Genomic DNA, 23,627 nt, shown 5'->3' on the forward strand with positions numbered 1-23,627 from the left:
ACTATAGATACATATCGTTTAATAGGTGGATTAAATTTAAATACATTAACTAAATTTAATATTAAATTTAAAGATTTTTTATTTTTATATATATTTAGATATAGAGCATATATAATTTTAAAACAATTTAAACAACCAGATTGGTGTTTTTTTGAAATTCCTGATATTTCATATGATGATATTTCTTATTATTCTATTCCTTCTAATTATAATTCAAATAAAATAATTACAAATATGTTTAATTCAATTTTAGATAAAATAGGATTAAATAATCAAGAAAATAAAATTATTTCTAAGTTAGCCGTTGATGTAGTATTAGATAGTGTATCTATAGTAGATACAATTACTAATTTTTTACTTAAAATTGGTATAATTTTTATGCCTTTTTTCGAAGCTATAAAATACTTTCCTTCTTTAGTATTTATATATATAGGTACCATTGTATCTTTAGAAGATAATTTTTTTGCTACTTTAAATTCTACAATATTTAGTGGTGGTTCTTTTTGTTTTATAGCAAAAAATATTAAATGTAATATTAATTTATCTACTTATTTTAGAACTCAATCTGAAGATTTTGCTCAATTTGAAAGAACATTATTAATAGTAAATGCTTTTGCTACAGTAATATATACAGAAGGTTGCTCTGCTCCTATTTTTTTAGAATCTCAATTACATGTTGCATTAGTTGAACTTTTAGTAAAAGAAAAAGGAATACTAAATTATTCTACTGTACAAAATTGGTACCATGGAGATCAATCCGGAGAAGGTGGTTTATATAATTTTACAACAAAACGTGGTTGGTGTTTTAAAAAAGCTATTTTAGATTGGGTTCAAATAGAAATGGGATCTGCTATTACATGAAAATATCCTTCTACATATTTAATAGGAGATTTTTCTTCAAGTAATTTTTTTTCTTTATCTTTAATTTCTGAAATGCAAATAGCAGATACAGGAAATAAAATGTTACATATTGGATCTTATACTAAAAGTCGTGTTTATTCAAAAAGTATTTCATTAAATAATTCAAGTTATGCATATAGAGGATTAGTAAAAATTTTTAAAAATGCTAAATATACATATAATTATACAGAATGTAATTCATTATTATTAGGAGATAATACATTTACAATAACTATACCTTATACAATTGTAAATAATTATTCTACTTTTATAAATCAAGAAGCTAGTATTTCTAAATTAGAATCAGATTTTATTTTCTTTTTATTACAAAGAGGAATTAATCTTAAAATAGCATTAACTTTATTAATTTATGGTTTTTGTCAAAATATTTGTTCTAAATTACCTTTAGAATTAGAATTAGAAGTACCTTTATTAATTTTAATGCGTACTCAGTCTAATTTTTAATTTATATAAATTAAAAATAATTATTAATTAATAATATTTTATTATTTTATATGATTTTTTTATTAAAAAATTTTATTACATTAAAAACATTAAAAACTTTTTATTTAGAATATTATAAAACTTTAATATATTATTTAATATCTTCTATTAAAAATTATTTAGGAGATGAATTTTATATTTATTTTAATAAATGTAAATATAATATTTATATTTTAAATGATTTATTATTTTTTAAAACAACTAATTTAACTAGTCAAAATATAGATATTATACAAAATTTTAATTCTAAAATTTTAATATTTTTACCTTTAAAAATATATAATTTAAATAGAAATAAGTATAAACTTATTTATTATTTAATAGGTGAGGTACCAAAATATACTGCTGAAAAAAATTTAATTATAAATGGATTAAAAAAAACATTTATTTCTAAATTAATGTTTAATTATATTGGTATATTTTTTAATAGTTTCATTAAAAATTCTAATTTTATTATATATGCAAAAATAATATTTAATAAAATATTTATTATTAACTTAGTATTAGAAAAAGATCAATGTTTTTGTATTATTAATAATTATAAAATTAATTTAATTTCTTTTTTATATTTATTAGGTATTTCTATACAAGATATTCTTATCTATTCACGTTATAATAAATCTTTCTATTTAAAAAAATTATTGTTAAATTCTCAGATAGATACAAATATTATTAACTCAGAATTATATTCTTTTATTTCCTTTTTTTTTAATATATCTTTTAAATTAAATACATATTCTATTTTTGGAAATATTTTAAATAAAAATTATATACAGATAAATAATTTTTTTTCTAATATAAAAAATTTTATAGTATTAGATTTTATTTCTATATTAGATATATTATTAGATATTAAATATAATAAAAAAACTTTATCAGAAATAGATAAAGTAGAATTTCGTTCAATTTCTACTTTAGGTAATTATTTTTCAACTCAATATTCTTATTTTTTAAATAAATTTTCAAAATTATTACGTAATGATATATATAAATATATACATACTAATTTAAATAGAAATAATACTACTAATTATTTTAAATCTAATATATACTTTAATTTAAAAGAATATTTAACAATTAATCCATTAATACAATATTTAGAACAAATTAATAGTTTTTCTGAAATTATACATAAAAATAGAGTTACTAATTATAATTCTAAATTACAACAAAATTTACAAGTAAGAAATATTAATTTAAATCAAATAGGTTCTTTATGTCTAATAGATACTACAGAGGGGATAAATTGTGGATTAGTTATAAGTTTTACTAAAAATATTAAGCTTGAAAAAAAAAATAATATTCAATTTCCATATCAATCTATAAATAATATAAAAACAAAAAATTTTATTACGTTTATAAATTCATTTAATCGCCAAACATATATTGTTTTATTTAATAATTATTATTTAAGAAAAAATAAAATTTTTAATTTATTTTATTTAGGACTTAGTAAAAATTCATTTAAAATTAAAAATATTTTTATAAAAAATATTATATATATAAAACCTATGGATCTTTTTTCATATGCTGAAAATTTAATTCCTTTTTTATTTTATAATGATCCTGCAAGAGGATTAATGGGTGCAAAAATGCAATCACAAATTGTACCTACATTAAAACATAAAAAATCAATTATAATTACTGGATTTGAAAAAAATCTATTAAATTATAATACTTTAAGTATAAAAGCATATCAAGAAGGAATTGTTATTTATGTTTCTTCATATAAAATAATTATTAGAGATATATACAATAGAAAAATTATATATTATTTAGATAAATATAAACGTAGTAATTATTTTACTATATTACATTCTAAGCCACATGTATGGCAAGGAGAAAGAGTTTTTTGTGGCCAACCTCTTAGTTCTACACAAGATATATTATATTCTGAATTTACAGCTGGAAATAATTTATTAGTTTCTTATGGAAATTTTTTTGGATATAATTTTGAAGATGCTATAGTTATAAATAAAAAAATAGTATATTCACAATTATTTACTTCTCTTCATTTTAAAATATATGAAGTTATGTTTACTTGTATAGATAGAGAAACATTTGAAATTTCTAGTATTAATATACCTAAAAAAAGTTTTTTTAGTAAAAGAAATTTAGATTTTTTTGGAATTATAAAAGAAGGATCAAAAGTATTAAATAATGATATTTTAGTATCTAAATTACTTATACGTAATATAAATATATATAATTTACCTTTATTTAATTTAATTTCTATTTTATTTGGACAACATTTAAGAAATATTAAAAATAAATCAACAATAGTTTCTTTTGGAAATTCAGGCAGAGTTATTAAAACTGAAATATTTTCTTCTCCATCTAATTTTAATTCTTATACAGGATTTTATTTAAAATGTAGAATATATATATGTAATCAAAGAATATTATCAGTAGGTGATAAATTATGTGGTCGTCATGGAAATAAAGGAGTAGTAGCATATATTTCAGCTACAAATAATTTACCATATACTACTGGATTAATTCCAGATATTATAACTGATGCTTTAGGAATTCCTTCAAGAATGAATATTGGTCAAGTTTTTGAAAATTTATTTGGATTAGGATGCTTTTTTACAAATACACGAATGTATATTAGTAATACATTTAATTTACCTAAATTTTATATAAAAACATTATTGTATAATTATTTAAATAAATTAAAAGAAAAAACTGGTAATTTATTTTTATATAATTCATATATTCCAGGACAAATATTATTAAGAGATGGAAGAACAGGATATAAATTATTAGAATCGTCTTTTTTAGGAGTTTCTAAATATTCTAAATTAATACATATGGTAAAAGATAAAATACATTATAGAACTGTAGGTCCTTATACTGAATTAATGCAACAACCTGTTAAAGGTAGAAAAAAAATAGGAGGACAAAGATTTGGAGAGATGGAAATATGAGCTATGGAAGCTTATGGCAGTTCATATAATTTAAGAGAAATTTTAAATTATAAATCAGATGATATTTGTGCTAGATCTTCATTATTATCTAATATAACTAATAATACTAACTTAGAAAATATTACTATACCTGAATCTTTTCGTACTCTTATTAGAGAAATTCATAGTATGAATTTAAATATTGAAGCTTTTACTAGTATAGATCAATTAGAAGGACAAACATTATCTGTTAATATAAATTTTTAGAATAAAAATTTTATTATTTATAAAATATATGAATAATTATAATTCTTTAAATAATTTAAAGTCTAATATAGGATTTAAAATTTCTATAGCCTCACCTTTAAATATTATTAAATGATCTTGGAGAAAAATTAATAATATAATAATATTAGGTCAAATATCTGAACCTTATACTATTGATTTTAAAACAGGAACCCCTAAATTAAATGGATTATTTTGTGAAAAAATATTTGGTCCTTTAATTTCTTGGCAATGTAAATGTGGAATATTTAAAAATATAGATCCAATAAAATATACTTATATATGTCCTATATGTGGGTATGAAAATACAAATTCTCAAGTAAGAAGATATAGAATGGGATATATATATTTATATACTCCTGTAGTACATATATGATATTTATATGAATTATTACCTTATATATTAAATTTACCAGTTAATATGTTAGAATATTTATTATATTATACTTTTTTTTTAGAACATAATAAAAAAATAAATTTTTTAAAAAAAATAACAATAACTCAATTTATTTTTGCATCTAATTATATTCAATATTTATTACAACATTTTAATATTTTAAATAAACTTTTAAAAATAAAATCATTATTATATAATACTAATAATCTATTAAAAAAAAAATATATTATAAAAACTATAAATTTATTAAATTTATGTTTATTAAATAATATACATCCACAATGAATTATGTTAGATGTAATCCCAGTATTACCCGCAGGATTACGACCTTTAATATATTTAAATACTATTAATTTTGTTTCATCTCCTTTAAATGAAATTTATAGGACTATTATTATTATAAATAATAAACTTAAACGATGGCAAATGTTACGTCGTAAATTTCCTATTTCTTTTGAAATAATAGAAAAACGTAATTTACAACAAACTATAGATATGTTAATAGAAAAAAATAATTCAAAAAAAAATATTAATTCATTATCTTCGCATTTACAAGGGAAATTTAATTATTTTAGACAATATATATTAGGAAAAAGAATTGATTTTTCTGGAAGGTCTGTTATAGTTTCTGGTCCTTCATTAATTTTTAATAAAATAGGAATTTCAACTAATTTAAGTATTGAGCTTTTTAAACCTATCTTATTAAATATTTTAAAAAAAAATAAATATATTAATACTTTATTACGTGCATCTTATTATATTGAATATAGTCCTTTAATTTTAAAAAGACTTTTAAAATATATATTTTTAAAAGAAATTATTATGTTTAATAGAGCCCCTACATTACATAGAATGAATATACAAACATTTAAACCTTTTTTAATAGAAAATGAAATAATAAAGTTATTTCCTATTGCTTGTTCTGGATTTAATGCGGATTTTGATGGGGATCAAATGGGTATTTTTTTAATTTTATCTGATGCAGCAAAAAAAGAAGCAAAAAAAAATATAATTTTTGATAAAAATTTATTCGCACCTTCTTCTAAAAAAAATATTTTTAAATATTCTCAAAATATTATTTTAGGTATTAATACATTAGTATCTTTTAAAGGATATAATTATAAAAATTTAATTTTTAGTAATATTGAAGATATATTAAATGCATATAACCATTCTTTAATAAAAATAAATACAATTTTTTTAGTTAGAATAAATTTTCATTTTTATTTTAATAAAAATATTTATAAAAAATATATTATAACCTCTTTAGGTAGACTTTTATTACAAAAATTAATATAATTAATTATAAAAAATAATAATGTTAAATATTACTTGTTTTAATTTAGGACCTAAATTTTTTAATTTTGAACAACGTTTAGTACAAAAATTATTATATTTTAATATAACTAATTATATTAAAGAACTTATGTTTTTAGGATTTGAATATTCATTTTATTTTCCTTTAATTTTAACTTTAGAAAGTACCAAAGGTTTTTTTTTTACATCTCCATTATTACGATATAATGAACTTTTAAAATTAAATTATAATATAAAAGAATATAATATATCTTATTCTATACAAAAAAATATAAATTCTTATATACCTTTTTTAAATTTAATAAATTCTTTTAATAATATTAATGCATTTTCTAGTTCATTACATCTTATGGCAAATACAGGGGCTAAAGCAAATTGAGCACAAATATGTCAATTAATTGGAGTTAGGGGTTATTTAGCAAATGCTACTGGAGAATTTTTTAAAATACCAGTATTAAATAGTTTTAATAAAGGATTAAATTTTTTTGAATATTTTATATCTTGTTACGGTGCACGAAAGGGAGTATTAGATACTGCATTAAAAACTGCAGATGCAGGATATTTAACACGTAGATTAGTTGAATCTATACAAGAATTAAATATTAAAGAATATAATTGTGGATCTAAAAATTCATTAGAATATGAATTTCAAATAAATAGTAAAGGTACTTTAATATTACCTTTTTTTTTATTACTTTCTGGTAAAGTATTACAAAAAAATTTAATTGAACCTACTACAAAAAAAATTATAGAATTTAAAAATAATTATATCTCAGATAATTTAATAAATAATTTATATATTAAATTTAATTCTTTACTTAAAATAAATACTTTTTCTATAAAAACATGTATTTCAGGTAGAACAATTTGTTCTAAATGTTTTGGTCATACAACTTTTAATACAAATAATTTAGGTAAAAGTATAGGAATTTTATCTAGTCAAGTTATAGGTGAGCCAGGAACTCAATTAACATTAAGAACTTTTCATACGGGGGGAGCATCTACTATTTTAAAATCTAATATATATATAAAAAATAAATATTTACTAATTAGTAAATATTTATTTAAAAATATTAAATATAAATTATGCAGTACATATTATAAATTATTTAATAAAACTAATAAAACAATTTTTTCTTTTATTTATCTTAAAAAATATTATTTTAGTTTAAATTCATTTTATTTAGTATATATATTAAAAAAATATAAATTTAATCAAATTATATCTATTAATAATAAATTATTATATTCTAAAAATAATATATATTTAAGCACACTAATTTTAACATATTTAACTATTAATAATATTTTTCAACGTAAACATTATAAAAATATAAATTTTTTCCATAATTATACAGGAGAATTTATATATAAAAATGTACTTCAATTAATTATTAAAAATAAATATTATAAATGAATAATTTTAAATTTAAATACATCTTTATTATTAAATAAATATTATTTAACTATAGATAATATAACTAAAGAAAAAATTATTTTTATTAAATCTATAAATCAAAGAACTATTAAATATTTTTTAATTAAATATAAAAGTTTTTTATATTCAAATAGAAAACTTAAAAGTATATATTCTTATTTACATAATATATATATATTAAATTTATTTTTTTCAATAAATATTTTTTCATATAATAAATATTCTATACTACCCTTTAATAAAATTATTTTAAATATAAATACCTATAAAATATTTAATACATCTATAATCTCACTAAAATATAAAAAAAATATTATAAATTAAATATGATATCAAAAATTTTTTATATTACTTCAAAAAATATTAAAATTATTAAAAATAATAATATTTTTCCTATATTAATTACTAATAATATATGTATATATACTTATTTTAAATATATAAAATTAATTAAATCAATTTTATCTCAATATAATTTAAATTATATAGAATCTTATAATATATATATAAAACAAAATAAAAAATTTAATTTAATTAATACTTATTTCCCTAAATTATATTTAATAGATAATATATTTTATAAAATTATATGTATTAAATATAATTTTTCAAAATTAAATTATTTATTCATAAAAAATATATTACTTCCTAAAAATTTAATAACTCAACTTATTCATAAACAATTTATAAATAATTACATTACTTTTTTATTAAATAATAAATCTTTAATAAAAAATTCTGTAAAAATATATTCTTTATATATAAATTATATATATATCACAACATATTATACTTATTGAAAAAATTTATTTTCTTATAAATATATATTTAACTTTTTAAAAGGAATATATTTATATAAAAAAAATATCTCTAACTTTAATGAGTCTATAAAAGATATTACATCTGGATTAATTTCTATAGAAATTATTTTTGAAGCAAAAGCACTTCCTAATATATATTTAATTCCATCTAAATTATCTATATTAAATAATTTATTTATTTCATATGAAGAAACTACATTAAATTATTTATGAAAATATAATTTATATACATTTTCTAATAAAAATTTATTATTTTTTACAGAAATAAATACAATATCTTTAAATAAAATATATGAACATAATACAGCTATATTATTACCAAATAATATTATTACTTCTGGAAATTATTCTATAAATATTTTATTATTAAAATTATTTTCATATAATTTAAATTTTTATAAACAGGATCATTCTATTACAATGTCACATATTTTTATATTTAATTTAATAATTGAATCTTTATTAAAACAATATTTTAAAAATGGAATAAATATACCAAGCATTCAATTTGAATTAATAGCAAAAAAAATGACTTCTTTTGTAAAAATAAATTATATTGGAGATAGTTCTTTATTAGAAAATGATATATTTGAGTATACTAAATTAAAAATTCTTAATTATACTTTATTTACATTAGGATATAAACAAATTTTATATATTCCTATTATTTTAGGAATTACTAAAAGTATTTTAGCTTGTTCTGGATTTTTTTTATCTATTAGTTTTCAAGAAATAATAAAATATTTAATAAAATTAAGTATAGAAGTTTCAACAGATTGGCTTAGTGATCTTAAATCTAATATAATTACAACAGATATAATTAAAACAGGATCTGGTTGGCAAAGACATTTTATTAAAATATAATCATATAAATATTATTAAAATAAATGTTAACTTTAAATATATTACATTTAATAAAAAATCAAATAATACCTATTAAATATAGTATAAATTTAAATTATAATAATAAATATTTTTATTTAAATTTAAATAAAAATATATTTGAAATACTTAATTTATTAAATTCATTAAGTATTGTATATTTATTTTTATATAAATATATTTCTTTAAAACAAAAAATTTTATTTACAACTAATTATGATCAATATATGTATTTATTAAAATCAATAGCAACTATATCTTCTAATTATCATATATACAATACTACATATTCTGAAATATTTTCTAATTGAATTTTTTTAAAAAAAAAATTAATTATATATAAATGGTTAAAATATTTTTTCTTAACAAATTTAGCTATTAAAAATAATTATAAAAATATATTTTCTATATATTATATTTTATATTTATTATATCTTAAATTAAAATTAAAATACCATGGTTTAAGAAATTTAAATATTTTTCCTAATACATTAATAATAATTATTTTATATAATAATACTTATTTAAAAAAAATTTTAAAATTTAAAAAAAATATAATATTAATTAATAATATTAAAAATAATAAATATATATCTAATAATATAATTAATTTAAATACTAATATTAATTTTAATACTATATTTTTTATAATAACAATAATAAATACTGCTATAATTCATGGTATGTTATATTAATTTTTTACTTATAAATTAATACCTTATTTTTTTAATAACCAATTAAAATTAATATTATGAAATATATTAGGTATTTTAGATTTTATACCTATATTAGTATATAATATAATATTATTTAATTTAGAAAAAATAAATGTAGAATTTAATTTTTTTTTTCTAATAGTATAAGATAATTTTAATGCTTTTAAAATTTGTTGTTTTTTATATTTTTTATTATTTGTATAAAATTTATTCATATTTTATCATTAAATTAATATTATTTTATTTAAAATATAAGATAAAGGAGAAAATGGGATTTGAACCCACGAAATTTTAAATTTTTCTGATTTCAAGTCAGATGCATTAAACCACTCTGCCATTTCTCCTATTTTTTAATATTTTTATTTAAAAAGTTTTTTAAATAAAATAAAGATATTAATGTAAATTGCTTTGAATTATTTACTCCTAATTTAGAATAAAAAATTATTCTTAAATATAAAAATATATATATATTTATATTTGAAATATAATTACCTAAAAATAAAGAATTATTAAATTTAGTAGTTTTTTTTTTTTTTGTTAATTTTAAAAAAAATATTTGTTTATGTTTTTTTTTAACTTTTAAAAATTTTAATTTTGCCATACTAAAATTAATTAATATATATATTATAAATAAAAAAGCAGACAGCGAGAATTGAACTCGTATTTTTAACTTGGAAGGCTATTGTTTTACCATTAAACTATGTCTGCGTTATATACATAAAAGTTAAATTTTTTTTAATAAATAATTAATAGTTTCTTTTTGTTTATCTTTAAATATTGAAAATAAATGTGGTGTTTTAAATTTAAAATTAATTATAAGTTCTGAAATAGGTTTTTCTATAAATTGTTCAATTATTCTTTTTAAAGGTCTAGCTCCATATAAAGGATGATATGCTAATTTAGCTAAAATTATTTTTATTTCTTGTGTAATTTCTATTTGTAATAAAATATTATTTTCTTTTAATTTTTGTAATAAATTATTAATAAATTTATCTATAATATTTGTTAAACATACCACACTAAGTGGCTTAAAAACAACTACAGAATCTAATCTATTTAAAAATTCAGGTCTAAAAAATTTTTTTACTGCATTATCTACATTTTTAGATAAAAATTTATATTCTTCTTCGGATAATTCTAGTCCATCTTGAAATGATTTAAATTGTACTACTGATGTAGGACATCCTAAATTACTAGTATATATAATTAATGTATTAGTAAAATCTACTTTCATTCCTTTAGAATCTGTTAAATTACCCTCATCTAATAATTGTAACATAATATTATTAATATCTTTATGTGCTTTTTCTATTTCATCAAATAAAATAACTGAATATGGTTTTTTTTTTACTGCCTCAGTTAATAAACCTCCTTCATCACATCCTACATATCCAGGTGGGGATCCTATTAATTTTGAAATAGAATGTTTTTCCATAAATTCACTCATATCAAATCTAATTAATTCTTTCTCAGATCCAAATAATAAATAAGCTAATGATTTTACTAATTCAGTTTTACCTGTACCACTAGGCCCACATAATAATCAACTTCCTATAGGTTTATTTTTATCTTTTAATCCTGTATAAGTACGCTTTAAAGAAGTAGCAATTTTAGTAACTGCAATATCTTGACCAAAAACATATTTTTTTAAATTTAATTCTATATTACTAATATTAAATATATTAGTTTCTTTTAAAATTAATGAAGTAGGTAATTCACTATATTGTGAAATAATTGTTAAAATTTCTTTTTTAGAAACATATTTATTATTTTTATATTTATGTATAATAGCATCTAAAATTAATAATTCTTTTTTTGGGGAAACATAAGAATTAATAAATTTTTTACTTAAATCAATAATATTTTCTAAAATAGTATCATTTATCCAATAAATATTATTAGTTTTAAGATATTGTTTCATTATTAATAAAGTTATATATTTTGTTGGTTCTTTAATATTTATTTTTGAAAATAAAAATTTTAAATTATTCTCAGTATATAATATTTTATTATATATATTATCTACGCTAGTTCCTATAATTTGAAGTTTATTTAAATATAACATTTTATATATTGTATTTTTTAAATAAGTTATATCTACAGTAGAATTATCAATTAATAAATGAAAATCTTTACAATATAAAATTATATTATTATATTTATTTAAAAATTTAAAAAAAGTTTTTATTAATTCTATATCAGTAGAGTATGTAATTAAATTTGGAATATTTAATTCTAAAAAAATTTTAGTAGGAATTAAAGATGCTATTTTTTTAATTATTATAGATTTTCCAATTCCAGTTTCTCCTAATAATATAATATTTCTATTTAAATCTCGTATTAAAATTTCATTTATGTTTTTTAATTCTTTTTCTCTTCCTATTAAATTAATATTTAAGTCAAGTATATTTAAAATATCTTTTAAATTAGTAGGTATAATTATTTTAGGAAAAAAATATTTAGTATAATTTTTTATTATATTTAAATTATAATTTTGTATATTTAATATATAAAAAATAAAAGAATATATAGTTTTATTTTGTTTTCATAAAAAATAAAATAAAAGTAATGTATTGAAAGGATAAGGTAATGTATTTAAAATATTAAGTATATATAAAATATTAGTATCTATTTTAAAATTTTTATTTAATGAAAAATTATAATTATATAATTTATAATTATAAATTACATTTAATATATTTTTTTTATTTAATAATATATTAGGATTTATATTTAAAATTTTTTGTATTAATTTAGAATTAAATATTAAACTTAAACATAAGTGAATAGGTCTTAAAGTATAATTAGAAGAAGTGATAGAAGTAGTTAATAAAGTTATTTTTTTTGCTTCTTTTAAACAATTAATAACTTCTTGAGTACAATTTAAAAATTGATAATTATTAATAAAAGTATTCATTTAATTTTAATTTATATATTAAAATTTATATTTTAATAAAATATTTGGTTGTTCTTTAAAAAAAGATAAATAAATATTATTATATCTTTTTAAGCAAAGTAAATGTAAACTAGTTAGATTTTGCATTTTATTTTTTTTTATCAAAATTCCTGATAATTCTTTAATAAAATATTTATTTTTATCTTGTGATATTATATATATTGTACATAATGTTTGTTTTTTTAAATTATAATATGACTTATTAAAAGATATATTTCTATTATATGTATATAAACTATAATTATATTTTGATCGATAAAAAAGATTATTATATAATTTTTTTTTTAAAATTAACATTATTTTTTATATAAAATTTATTTAATTGTAATAAATTTAATAGTTTTAAAAGAAAATATATTTAAATAACGATATTGTTTTATTAACTTAATATAATATTTATATTTTTTTTTATATTTTTTATTATTTTTATGTATAATAAAATTAGAAAATTTATTAATTAATTTTAATTTATTTAAATTTGATAAAAAATTAAAATAATTTTGTTTACTCATATTTTATTTTATATTAATATTCATAGATTTTAAAGTTCCTTTTATCATATAAATACATTTTTTAGTTGAAATTGGATAAAATTCTTTTTTTTTTAAATATAAAATTTTTTTTAAATTATTAATAGTAATAAAATTTTTATTAGAAAAAAATAAAATTAAAAAAGATAAAGAAGGTATATGTAAATTTATAGTTAATTTTTTAGGATCAGAAAATATAATTGATACTGGTATTTTTAATCCTAGATATTTTTGTGTTCTATTATTATATTCTTTACAAAAAGCATTAATATTTATACCATATTGTCCTAAAATAGGCCCTATAGGAGGATTAGGAGTAGCTTTTCCAGCAATTAAATTTAATTTAAGTTTAATTAATTTCTTCATATATAATATATTAAATAATAAAATTAAAATAAAATACTCACGTTTTGAAAGAATTGAACTTTCATCTTAGGTTTTGGAGACCTTTATTTTACCCTTAAACTAAAAACGTATTTATTATTTTAAAGAGATAGGAATCGAACCTATGTATAACGAAATCAAAATCCGTTGCCGTACCACTTGGCTACTCTTTATAATATTATAATAAGTTGAGATAGCTCAGTAGGTAGAGCAAAGGACTGAAGATCCTTGTGTCACCAGTTCAATTCTGGTTCTCAACATAAATAATAAATTTAGTTAGAAGAAAGTAATATATAATAAAGTATATATAAATATATTTTTATAGTATCTAATAATATTATATTATATTTAAAATAATTATATATTCTATATAGACGTTTATTTTTTTTAAATTTTAAATTTTTTTTCATTATATTATTATAATTAATTTATTAAATTAGTAATAATACCTGCTCCTATAGTTTTCCCACCTTCTCTTATAGCAAATCTCATTCCTTTTTCTAATGCAATTGAATACATTAAAGTTACTTTTAATTTAATTTTATCTCCCGGTAAAATCATAGCTGGTTTTTCTTTATTAGGACTTTCTATAAATTTAATTGTTCCAGTAACATCTGTTGTATAAAAATAAAATTGTGGTTTATATCCTTCAAAAAATGGTGTTTTTCTACCTCCTTCTGACGCAGAAAGTATATATATATCTGCTTCAAAGTTACAATAAGTTAAAATACTTGAGGGGAGAGCTAATACCATCCCACGTCTTACTTCTTCTTTTTGAATACCTCTTAATAAAATACCTACATTATCTCCTGCCTCTGCTATAGTTAATGTTTTTTGAAACATTTCTATTCCAATTACAGTAGCTATCTTTGATACATTAAATCCTAATATATTTACAGTATCATTAATTTTTATACTTCCTCGTTCTATTTTACCTGTAACTACAGTACCTCGTCCTGTAATTGAAAAAATATCTTCTATAGGTAATAAAAATGGTTTATTTAGGTCTCGTGTAGGCTCTATAATTGATATATCTAAAGCATCTATTAATTCTTTTAAATTATTTACCCATTTATCATTTAAATTATTTTTATTTATAGCTTCTAAAGCTTTTAAAGCAGATCCTTGTATAATTTTAACAGAATTTCCATTAAATTCATAAGTATCTAATAATTCTCTTATTTCTAATTCAACTAATTCTAATAATTCATTATCTTCTACCATATCTACTTTATTTAAAAATACAATTATACTAGGCACTCCTACTTGTTTAGCTAATAATAAATGTTCACGAGTTTGAGGCATAGGTCCGTCTGTAGCAGATACAACTAAAATAGCACCGTCCATTTGTGCGGCACCTGTAATCATATTTTTAATATAATCTGCATGACCTGGACAATCAATATGAGCAAAATGACGTAAAGAAGTTTCATATTCTACATGAGAAGTATTAATTGTAATTCCCCTAGCTTTTTCTTCAGGAGCAGAGTCAATTTCTGAATAACTTTTTGCTTTTGTATTATTTATTTTAGATAAATAAGATGTAATTGCTGCAGTTAATGTAGTTTTTCCATGATCTACATGTCCGATAGTTCCTATATTTAAATGTGTTTTAGTTTTTTTAAAAATTTTTTTTGCCATAATTTATTTTCTTTATTTAATTATTAAAATATTTTATTTTTTTAAAGAAATTAAATATATAAAAATTCTATTAGTTAATGCTTTTTTAATATATTGTTGTTTATAATTATATGCTACTCCTTGTTTTTTTAATACATCATAACATTCTAGATATAATGCTTTTATAAAAGACATTTTATTAAAACTCTTTAATTTAGCAGCTTTTATAAGTCATATTATTGCTAAATTAATTGACTTATAATAATGAGCTATAACAGGAATTTGATATATAATATTACCTATTTTTTTTATTTTAAAAGTAATAGGTATAATTAATTTTAAAATAGCATATAATAATATATTATTATTTTTTGTTAATAATAATAATTGTTTCTTTATCATAATAGATTTTTGTTGTATCCCTGATTTTATAAGTTTTTTTATTAATAAAAAATAAATTAAAGAATTTAAAGAATACATTTAGTATATATATATTAAAATTAATATATTTTAATTAGATTTAGTACCATATTTCGATCTACTATTTTTTCTATTTTTAACACCACAAACATCTAAAGCACCTCTAATAATTTTATATCTAACTCCAGGTAAATCTTGTACTTTTCCTCCTCTAATAAGAACATAATTATGTTCTTGTACAGCATATCCTTCTCCCGGTATATATGCTATAATTTCTTTATTATTAGATAATCTAATTTTTACTACTTTTCGTAGTGCAGAATTAGGTTTTTTAGGTGATCTAGTAAATACTTTTAAACAAATTCCTTTTCTCTGTGGATAATTTTTTAAAATTGATTTTTTAATTCTATTTTTTTTTTTTCTTGAATTTTTTATTAATTGATTTAAAGTTAACATAAATAAATTTATATTAAAATAATTAAATTATATAATTTTAACGTTTTTTTATTTTTTTTTGTCTACATCCATTATGAGGATATTGTGTTATATCTGTAATTGATAATATATGTAATTGTCTATTATTATATTTTGTCTTCATAATAGTATTTAATATAAGTTTTTTAAAAAAATTCATTCCTTTAAAAATTATATGTATATATTTTATATCATTTTGTAATGCATATAATGCACTTTTATTTGCTAAAATACTAGAAGCAAATGGAGTTTCTTTTTTTCTATTTTTAAACCCAAAAAGACCGCAAGAAAATATTTTTAATACTTGTTGGGTAGGTATAATTTTATTATTTTTATTTAAAATTGTCTCTTTACATATCGAAATAAATGTATTATGCATTGTATTTTTTATATAAAAAGTAAGTATATTTGAAGTTTGTTTTTTTACATTCATTTTAATTTAAAAAATATTAATTGTGTTATTTTTGTCTTTGTTTATGTTTAAAATTTTTAGAACAATAAATATATATTTTTTTATGTCTTTTAATAGATATACAATATGTACATAAATGTTTTGGAGCACTTTTTATTTTCATATTATAAATTTAAAATTAAAGATAATATATTATATATATTATTTAATTTAATAAGTTTAGAATAAATAATATCATATCCAATAAAATTAAATAATACTCTAATTACATAATGTCTAGACATATGTATTTTACGAATAGAAGAAAATAAATATAATTTTTTAATTTTTTTTTCTATATATATATTATTTGTAATTTTATTTGAATAAAATAATGGAAAATGATAAATATTTTTAAATGCATGTAAACGAGCATTTGAAATAGCTTCTTGTAAATAAAAATGTTTACTATATCCTATACCAAATCATCCTGTTTTATTTCCTAATATTAATATTACTTTATATTTATTTATTCTTCCTTTTGCTCTAGTTTTAGATATTTTTTTAATTAATAATATTTTTTGTTCTATACTATAATTATATTTTTTATTAAATTTAAAAATCAATTCTTTTTTTCATGATATTAATTCTAATATATATATAGTATGATATATATTATTAAATATATATTTATTATTACTATAATATATTATATATTTAACTGCAAGTATATTTAATAAATAAATAAAATTTTTAATTATATATATTGAAAAATTAGTGTAAATTTTTATATATTCTTTAATTAAATAAGAAAAAAAAATAAAATCATTATATAATTTTATAGAATATAATAAATTTGGTTGCTTAAATAATTTAATTTTAAATTTTTTATTCAAAAAAATCATTTATTATTTTTTAATATTTTTTGTTTTACTTAATTTTAATTTTATTTGATCAAAAATATTTTTTATTCCTTTTCCTTTATATACATTTAATTTTTTACAAGATTTAATAATATAAAATATATTACCTAACATATATTTATTTGAATATATTAAAATTAATAATTTATTTTTTTCATCAATATATATACTACATGTCTTAGGAAGTTTAAGTTTAATTAAATGACTATAACCTAAAATAAAATATAAATTTTTATTTATAAATAAAAATTTATATCCTATTCCTCTAAATTCGATAGATAATTTATATGTAGTATAAAATAAATATAATTTATAATTTAATATTTTATATAAAGTATTTAAAATGTTTTTTTCTTTAGAAAATAAATATAAAGAAAAAAATAAAGGAAAATTTATTATTTTTTTTGATAAAAATAATACTTTATATTTTGTATTATATAATATATTTATATATATTAATTGTGTTTTTTTATCAAATATTGAAAAAAATTTAATTAATTTATTAAATATAATTAATCGTTTATAAATTGTCATTTTTTTAATTAGAATAATAGATTAAACAAAATAAAATACCTCCTTGTTTTAATTTAAGTGCTTGGTATCTAGAAAAGATACCTTTAGATGTGAAAATAATTGCATCTTTTATTTTTAATTTTTGTAATTGCATGTATGTAATATTATTTTTTTTATTTTTTAAATTAAAAAATTTAAATTTTAAATTTTTTTTTTTATAATATATATATATTAAAATTCAATTATTAAGTATATATATAGATTTAATACAATAATTTTTTAATAATAAAAGAATTAAATATGTTATTTTTGTATAAGGTATAATAAAATATGTTTTATATATTTTTATATTATTAATTAAGCTATTTATATTTTGTATAATATTCATACTATTAAATTAAATCTATTGTTAATGAATGTAATTTTAAACAATTTTTTTGTTTTAAATATTTAGGTACAGATCCAAATATACGAGATCCAATAGGATTTAAATTTTTATCTACTAAAACTACAGCATTATCATTAAAAGATATATTATATTTTTTATTAATAGATATATTTTTTTTTAACCTAATAACAATACCATATACTATAGTAGAATGTATTAATTTACTTGTTGTATTAATTTTTTTAATAACTCCTACAATTAAATCTCCTACGTTTATTAATTTAGTTTTTTTAGTTAAATTTTGTATACATAATATTTTTTTTACTCCACTATTATCTGTAATATTAAAATAAGTATTTATTTTAGTCATATATTTAAATTTTATTTATAATATATATTTTATTTTTCTTTAAATTAAAAAAAATAATATCTCCTTTATTATATTCTTGTCTATAATTTAATATATAATATTTTTTTAATTTTATTTGTATTTTTTTATATTTAATATGAGTAATATGATATGGTATTATTAAAATAGCATAATAAGTATTAGATTTTAAAATAAACCCTAATTTATTCATTTTTTAATTAATATTAATTAATCTTATTTTTATAGGTAATTTAGTATTAAATATTTTAAAAATAGAAAATATTATATTTACTGGAATATTATAAAACTCTAAAAAAATAAAACCTGGTTTTAAAAAATATTGTGTATCGTATATAGAACCTTTTCCTCCGCCCATTCTAGTATCTAAAGGTTTTTTAGTTTGTATTCTATTAATAGTAATATTTAATTTATAGCATTTAATTTTTTTAATATTTTTTTGTAAATATTGTTTTATAAAATTAATATGTTTATTAGATAAAGTTCCATATTTAATATTTTGAATTGCTCAAATTCCATATATACATTTATGAAAATTTATTCCTTTATATTTTATATTTTTAGTAAATATAAATTTTTTCATTTAATTTAATTTAAAAATAATCATATTTTAACACCTAATAATCCGTATTTAGTAGGAATACTAATACAATTATATTTTATATATAAATTTTTATTTTGTAAAGAACTTTCATTAAATTTAAATGTTTCTAATTTTGCCATTTGAGCTCCATTTATTCTACCTGAAATTATACATTTAAACCCTTTTATTTTATGTATATTATTTATTAATAATATAAGTTGTGGAATAATTTTTCGTAAAGAAATTTTAGTAAATAGAATTTTATTAGTTAAATATTTTAAAATAAAATTAGTAGATAATAATGGATATTTTAAACATACAAAATTAAATCCAATTTTAATATGTTTAGTATAATTCTTTTTTAAAAAATTTAAAAAATATAATTGAATATAATATTTATTATTTATATAATTTAATTTAGAAAATAATATTATATTATATATGCAATAATTAGTATAAGAATAATTATTATTTATATATAAAATATTTAATTGCTTTTTAAATTTAATAAATCTTTTTAAATTTAAAAAATAATTTATATTTTTATAAATGTATCTATAATTATTTCATATATTATTATAATATGGAAAATTTTTTGAACGAAAAATTAAAGCATTTACTATTTGTCCCATAATATTATTTAATTTTTTATTAAAGTATTTAATTTAATATTAAATTCTGAATAAGAAAATTTATTTTTCTTTTTAAAAATAAATTTTTTTAATCTAAATCCTATTTTTTTTTTATTAATATTAATAGGTATATACTTTTTTCCATTATATACTTCTATTATTTTCCATAGAAATAAAGGTATTATTATAGTTAAATTATAATTAGTTTTAAAATGTTTACTATTTAATTTAGATATACGTAATACATCTTTTGAAATATATATTCGTTTATAATATATTTTTATCATATTTCTATTTTTTTAAAATTAATTTCATACTATATTTATTATTTTTTCTAGTTTTAACACCTCGTGAAATAACTCCCCAAGGTGAATATGCAGAACAACGACCTATAGAATTTTTTCCTTCTCCTCCTCCATGAGGATGATCGCATGCATTCATAGCAACTCCACGAACTTTAGGACGTTTTCCTAAATTTCTAGAATCTCCAGCCTTAATTTTTTTTAAATTAAGTAATATTAAATTAAGTTCCCCTAAAATACAAAAAACATTTTTATCTAATAATCTAATTTCACCTGAAGGTAATTTAATTGTAGCATACTTTTTTCCTATATAAATTAAAAAGGCACTAATTTTAGAATTTTTAACAAAAATTGCTCCTTTAGTAGGTAAATGCTCAATATTATGAATTCAACTGCCGCAAAGTATATTTTTTATAGGCATAATATTACCAAATTTTAAAGGAATTGTATATCCTATATATATAATATCTCCTTCTTTTGTATTTTTTGTAATTGGAAAATATTTATATTGAGTTTGTAAAATACTATTTAAACATATTACTTTATAAATATATCTTTGTAATTTAATATCTATTACTTTTTTAATAATTTGTACTTTAAGTATTTTATTATTAAAATTTAATATATTTTTTTTAAAAATATAATTATAATTTATATTTTTTAATTGAATATTTTTAATAAATAATCCTTGTTTATTTCTTATAGTAATATGTCCTTTATTATTTCTTCCGTAAACTCTAGTTAAAATATATTTATTTCGTTTACAATATATATACATTTTATAAATAATTTTTATTAAATTAAAAATATTATATAATTAAAATTAATAAAAGTAAAAAAATTTAATAATTTAATATCTATTAAATTATAATTTTTTTTTATATATGTTATATTATTACATAAAATATATATTAATTTATTATAAAATAATCCTTTTATTCTTTTTTGTTTATTTAAATATTCATTAATATTTTCAAAAGTATATAATATAGGTGAAATAAATATAAAAGAAATATAAGTTCGTTTATTTAAAAGTAGATAAAAAAAAGTTATTTTTTTTTTTTTAGTTTGTAACTTAATATCTATTATTTTATTTATTGGTCCAAATAATTTACTACCTCCTCTCCATAAAGGAGATTTAAATGAACCTGCACGTGCTCTTCCTAATCCTTTTTGTTGCCAAGGTTTTTTAGTAGATTTAGATAATTTATTTCTAGTTATAATATTATTTTTTTTAATACGATGTATTATGTTTATTAAAATATAATAAGTATTATTTAAATATTTAATAAAATTAAAAAAAGAAATATTATACTTATTAAAATAAATATATTTTATATTAAAATATTTATTTTTATAAAATAAATATTCAAGATTAAATAAATTTAAAGGATATATAAAATTTAATTTATGTGATATAAAAAAATTATTCATAATATATATATTAATGTATAATAATACTATATTAAATTTTCGGAATAATAGGATTTGAACCTATGACTTTCTATTCCCAAAATAGAGGCGCTACCTGACTACGCTATATTCCGTATATAACTATATAATAGTACCCTCAAAGGAATTTGAATCCTCGTTTTCTTCCTGAAAAAAAGATGTCCTAGACCACTAGACGATAAGGGCTTTTAAAATATTCTCTATATAAATAGAATAGGGTTGTTAGCTTAATGGTAGAGTACTCGGCTTTTAACCGAAAGGTTCTGGGTTCAATTCCCAGACAACCCATATATATAATTACGGAAATAACGAGACTTGAACTCGCATCATCACCGCGACAGGGTGTTATTTTATCCTAATTAAAACTATATTTCCTATATCTAGGAGAGAAAGGGATTTGAACCCTTGTATATAATATATATGTCAAATTAGCAATTTGATACTTTAAACCACTCAGTCACCTCTCCTTTTTTTATTTAAAAAAAAATGAATTGAATCAGATTTGAACTGATGGAGATAAAATTATCGACGGAGTTACAGTCCGCTCCTATAGACCGCTCAGGCATCAATTCTTTTTATAATATACCTGAAAAGAATTGAACTTTTGAAAAATGGATTATGAGCCCACCGCTTTTACCACTCAGCCACAGGTACTTATTTTATATAAAAAAATTAAGGTAAGGATGAAGGGACTTGAACCCTTAAAGTTTTTTAAAACTTACGGATTTTAAGTCCGTTGTGTTTACCAAATTTCACCACATCCTCAATAATTAGTAGTAGATAGTACTCAGAGTTGAACTGAGATAAAAAGATTTGCAATCTTTTGCTATACCTTTAAGCTATACTATCAATGGGGTAAATGACGGGAATTGAACCCGCTTTAAATAAATTCACAATTTATTGTCTTTACCATTTGACTTCATTTACCTTTTTTATTAATTAAAAATTATATATATATAATTTTAATGTAAATAATATTGTATTATTAATAAATTATTATAACTATTAAAAGTATAATTATTTATTTGTGAATAAAAAATACTTAAACATGTTTTTTTACATATATATACATTTAAATTACATTTAATAGTTTTAATATATTTTATATATAAATTTTTTTTACATAATTTAAATATAAAACTAGATTTAGAAGATAAACTAATTATATCACCAATTTTAATTAAAAAGCTAGGATTTGTAATTAATTTAAAATTAACAAAAAAATATCCATGTACTATTAATTGTCTTGCCTGTGCTATAGTAATAGAATATCCTATATTAAAAAGTATTTTATCTAAACGTGCCTCAATAATAGTAGATATATTAAATTTTTTATAATTATATTTATGTATAAATAAGATATATTTTTTAATTAATTTTTCAGTTAATGAGAAAGTAAATTTTAATTTTTGCTTTTCAAGTAATTCTAATAAATAAAAAGATATAATTGCTTTATTATTTTTTATAAAATTTTTATTTAAAATAGAATATTTAGTTGAAAA

The 23,627-nt window shown here is 17.0% G+C and overlaps 11 protein-coding genes and 4 non-coding genes across 15 annotated transcripts; 6 read left to right on the top strand and 9 right to left on the bottom strand.

Moving 5' to 3' along the window:
- Window positions 1-3: 3 nt before the first annotated feature.
- LOC113146435 (UPF0051 protein in atpA 3'region-like) lies at window positions 4-1,365 on the top strand (the record flags this gene model as incomplete). Its single annotated transcript, XM_026333817.1, is given in 1 exon segment — window positions 4-1,365. A coding segment is annotated over 1 exon segment (1,362 nt), but the record flags the coding sequence as incomplete, so codon positions are not given.
- A 50-nt stretch (window positions 1,366-1,415) lies between these two features.
- Window positions 1,416-4,580, top strand: LOC113146431 (DNA-directed RNA polymerase subunit beta-like). Its single transcript, XM_026333812.1, is given in 1 exon segment — window positions 1,416-4,580. A coding segment is annotated over 1 exon segment (3,165 nt).
- A 28-nt stretch (window positions 4,581-4,608) lies between these two features.
- Window positions 4,609-6,294, top strand: LOC113146436 (DNA-directed RNA polymerase subunit beta'-like). The gene is given in 1 exon segment (XM_026333818.1): window positions 4,609-6,294. A coding segment is annotated over 1 exon segment (1,686 nt).
- Window positions 6,295-6,313: 19 nt separating this feature from the next.
- On the top strand, window positions 6,314-9,435 carry LOC113146437 (DNA-directed RNA polymerase subunit beta''-like). Its single transcript, XM_026333819.1, has 3 exons — window positions 6,314-6,682; window positions 6,833-7,364; window positions 8,834-9,435. The coding sequence occupies exons 1-3, from the start codon at window positions 6,314-6,316 to the stop codon at window positions 9,433-9,435; spliced, it is 1,503 nt and encodes a 500-aa protein (XP_026189604.1).
- Window positions 9,436-10,429: 994 nt separating this feature from the next.
- Trnas-uga lies at window positions 10,430-10,513 on the bottom strand. Its single transcript has one exon. It is a non-coding gene; the product is annotated as a tRNA-Ser (tRNA).
- A 380-nt stretch (window positions 10,514-10,893) lies between these two features.
- Window positions 10,894-13,086, bottom strand: LOC113146438 (ATP-dependent Clp protease ATP-binding subunit ClpC-like). The gene is given in 1 exon segment (XM_026333820.1): window positions 10,894-13,086. A coding segment is annotated over 1 exon segment (2,193 nt).
- A 554-nt stretch (window positions 13,087-13,640) lies between these two features.
- Window positions 13,641-14,024, bottom strand: LOC113146432 (50S ribosomal protein L11-like; the record flags this gene model as incomplete). Its single annotated transcript, XM_026333813.1, has 1 exon — window positions 13,641-14,024. A coding segment is annotated over one exon (384 nt), but the record flags the coding sequence as incomplete, so codon positions are not given.
- Window positions 14,025-14,226: 202 nt separating this feature from the next.
- On the top strand, window positions 14,227-14,299 carry Trnaf-gaa. The gene has a single exon. It is a non-coding gene; the product is annotated as a tRNA-Phe (tRNA).
- Window positions 14,300-14,462: 163 nt separating this feature from the next.
- On the bottom strand, window positions 14,463-15,680 carry LOC113146430 (elongation factor Tu, apicoplast). The gene has a single exon (XM_026333811.1). The coding sequence runs from the start codon at window positions 15,678-15,680 to the stop codon at window positions 14,463-14,465; it is 1,218 nt and encodes a 405-aa protein (XP_026189596.1).
- Window positions 15,681-16,169: 489 nt separating this feature from the next.
- On the bottom strand, window positions 16,170-16,986 carry LOC113146439 (30S ribosomal protein S12, chloroplastic-like). Its single transcript, XM_026333821.1, has 2 exons — window positions 16,602-16,986; window positions 16,170-16,429 (listed from the first exon to the last, which is right to left on the bottom strand). The coding sequence occupies exons 1-2, from the start codon at window positions 16,984-16,986 to the stop codon at window positions 16,170-16,172; spliced, it is 645 nt and encodes a 214-aa protein (XP_026189606.1).
- Window positions 16,987-18,772: 1,786 nt separating this feature from the next.
- On the bottom strand, window positions 18,773-19,138 carry LOC113146434 (50S ribosomal protein L14, apicoplast-like). Its single transcript, XM_026333816.1, has one exon. It carries the CDS (start codon window positions 19,136-19,138, stop codon window positions 18,773-18,775), a length of 366 nt encoding a protein of 121 aa, XP_026189601.1.
- A 606-nt stretch (window positions 19,139-19,744) lies between these two features.
- On the bottom strand, window positions 19,745-20,371 carry LOC113146433 (30S ribosomal protein S3-like). Its single transcript, XM_026333815.1, is given in 1 exon segment — window positions 19,745-20,371. A coding segment is annotated over 1 exon segment (627 nt).
- Window positions 20,372-20,662: 291 nt separating this feature from the next.
- Window positions 20,663-21,457, bottom strand: LOC113146440 (50S ribosomal protein L2, apicoplast-like; the record flags this gene model as incomplete). The annotated part of the gene is given in 1 exon segment (XM_026333822.1): window positions 20,663-21,457. A coding segment is annotated over 1 exon segment (795 nt), but the record flags the coding sequence as incomplete, so codon positions are not given.
- An 884-nt stretch (window positions 21,458-22,341) lies between these two features.
- Trnak-uuu lies at window positions 22,342-22,413 on the top strand. The gene has a single exon. It is a non-coding gene; the product is annotated as a tRNA-Lys (tRNA).
- A 293-nt stretch (window positions 22,414-22,706) lies between these two features.
- Trnam-cau lies at window positions 22,707-22,779 on the bottom strand. The gene has a single exon. It is a non-coding gene; the product is annotated as a tRNA-Met (tRNA).
- Between the last annotated feature and the right edge of the window lie 848 nt (window positions 22,780-23,627).

Source organism: Cyclospora cayetanensis, unplaced genomic scaffold (genome assembly GCF_002999335.1).
Source record: "Cyclospora cayetanensis isolate NF1_C8 unplaced genomic scaffold, CcayRef3 CcayRef3_contig_306, whole genome shotgun sequence".
In the NCBI taxonomy this organism is placed as follows: Eukaryota; Apicomplexa; class Conoidasida; order Eucoccidiorida; family Eimeriidae; genus Cyclospora; species Cyclospora cayetanensis.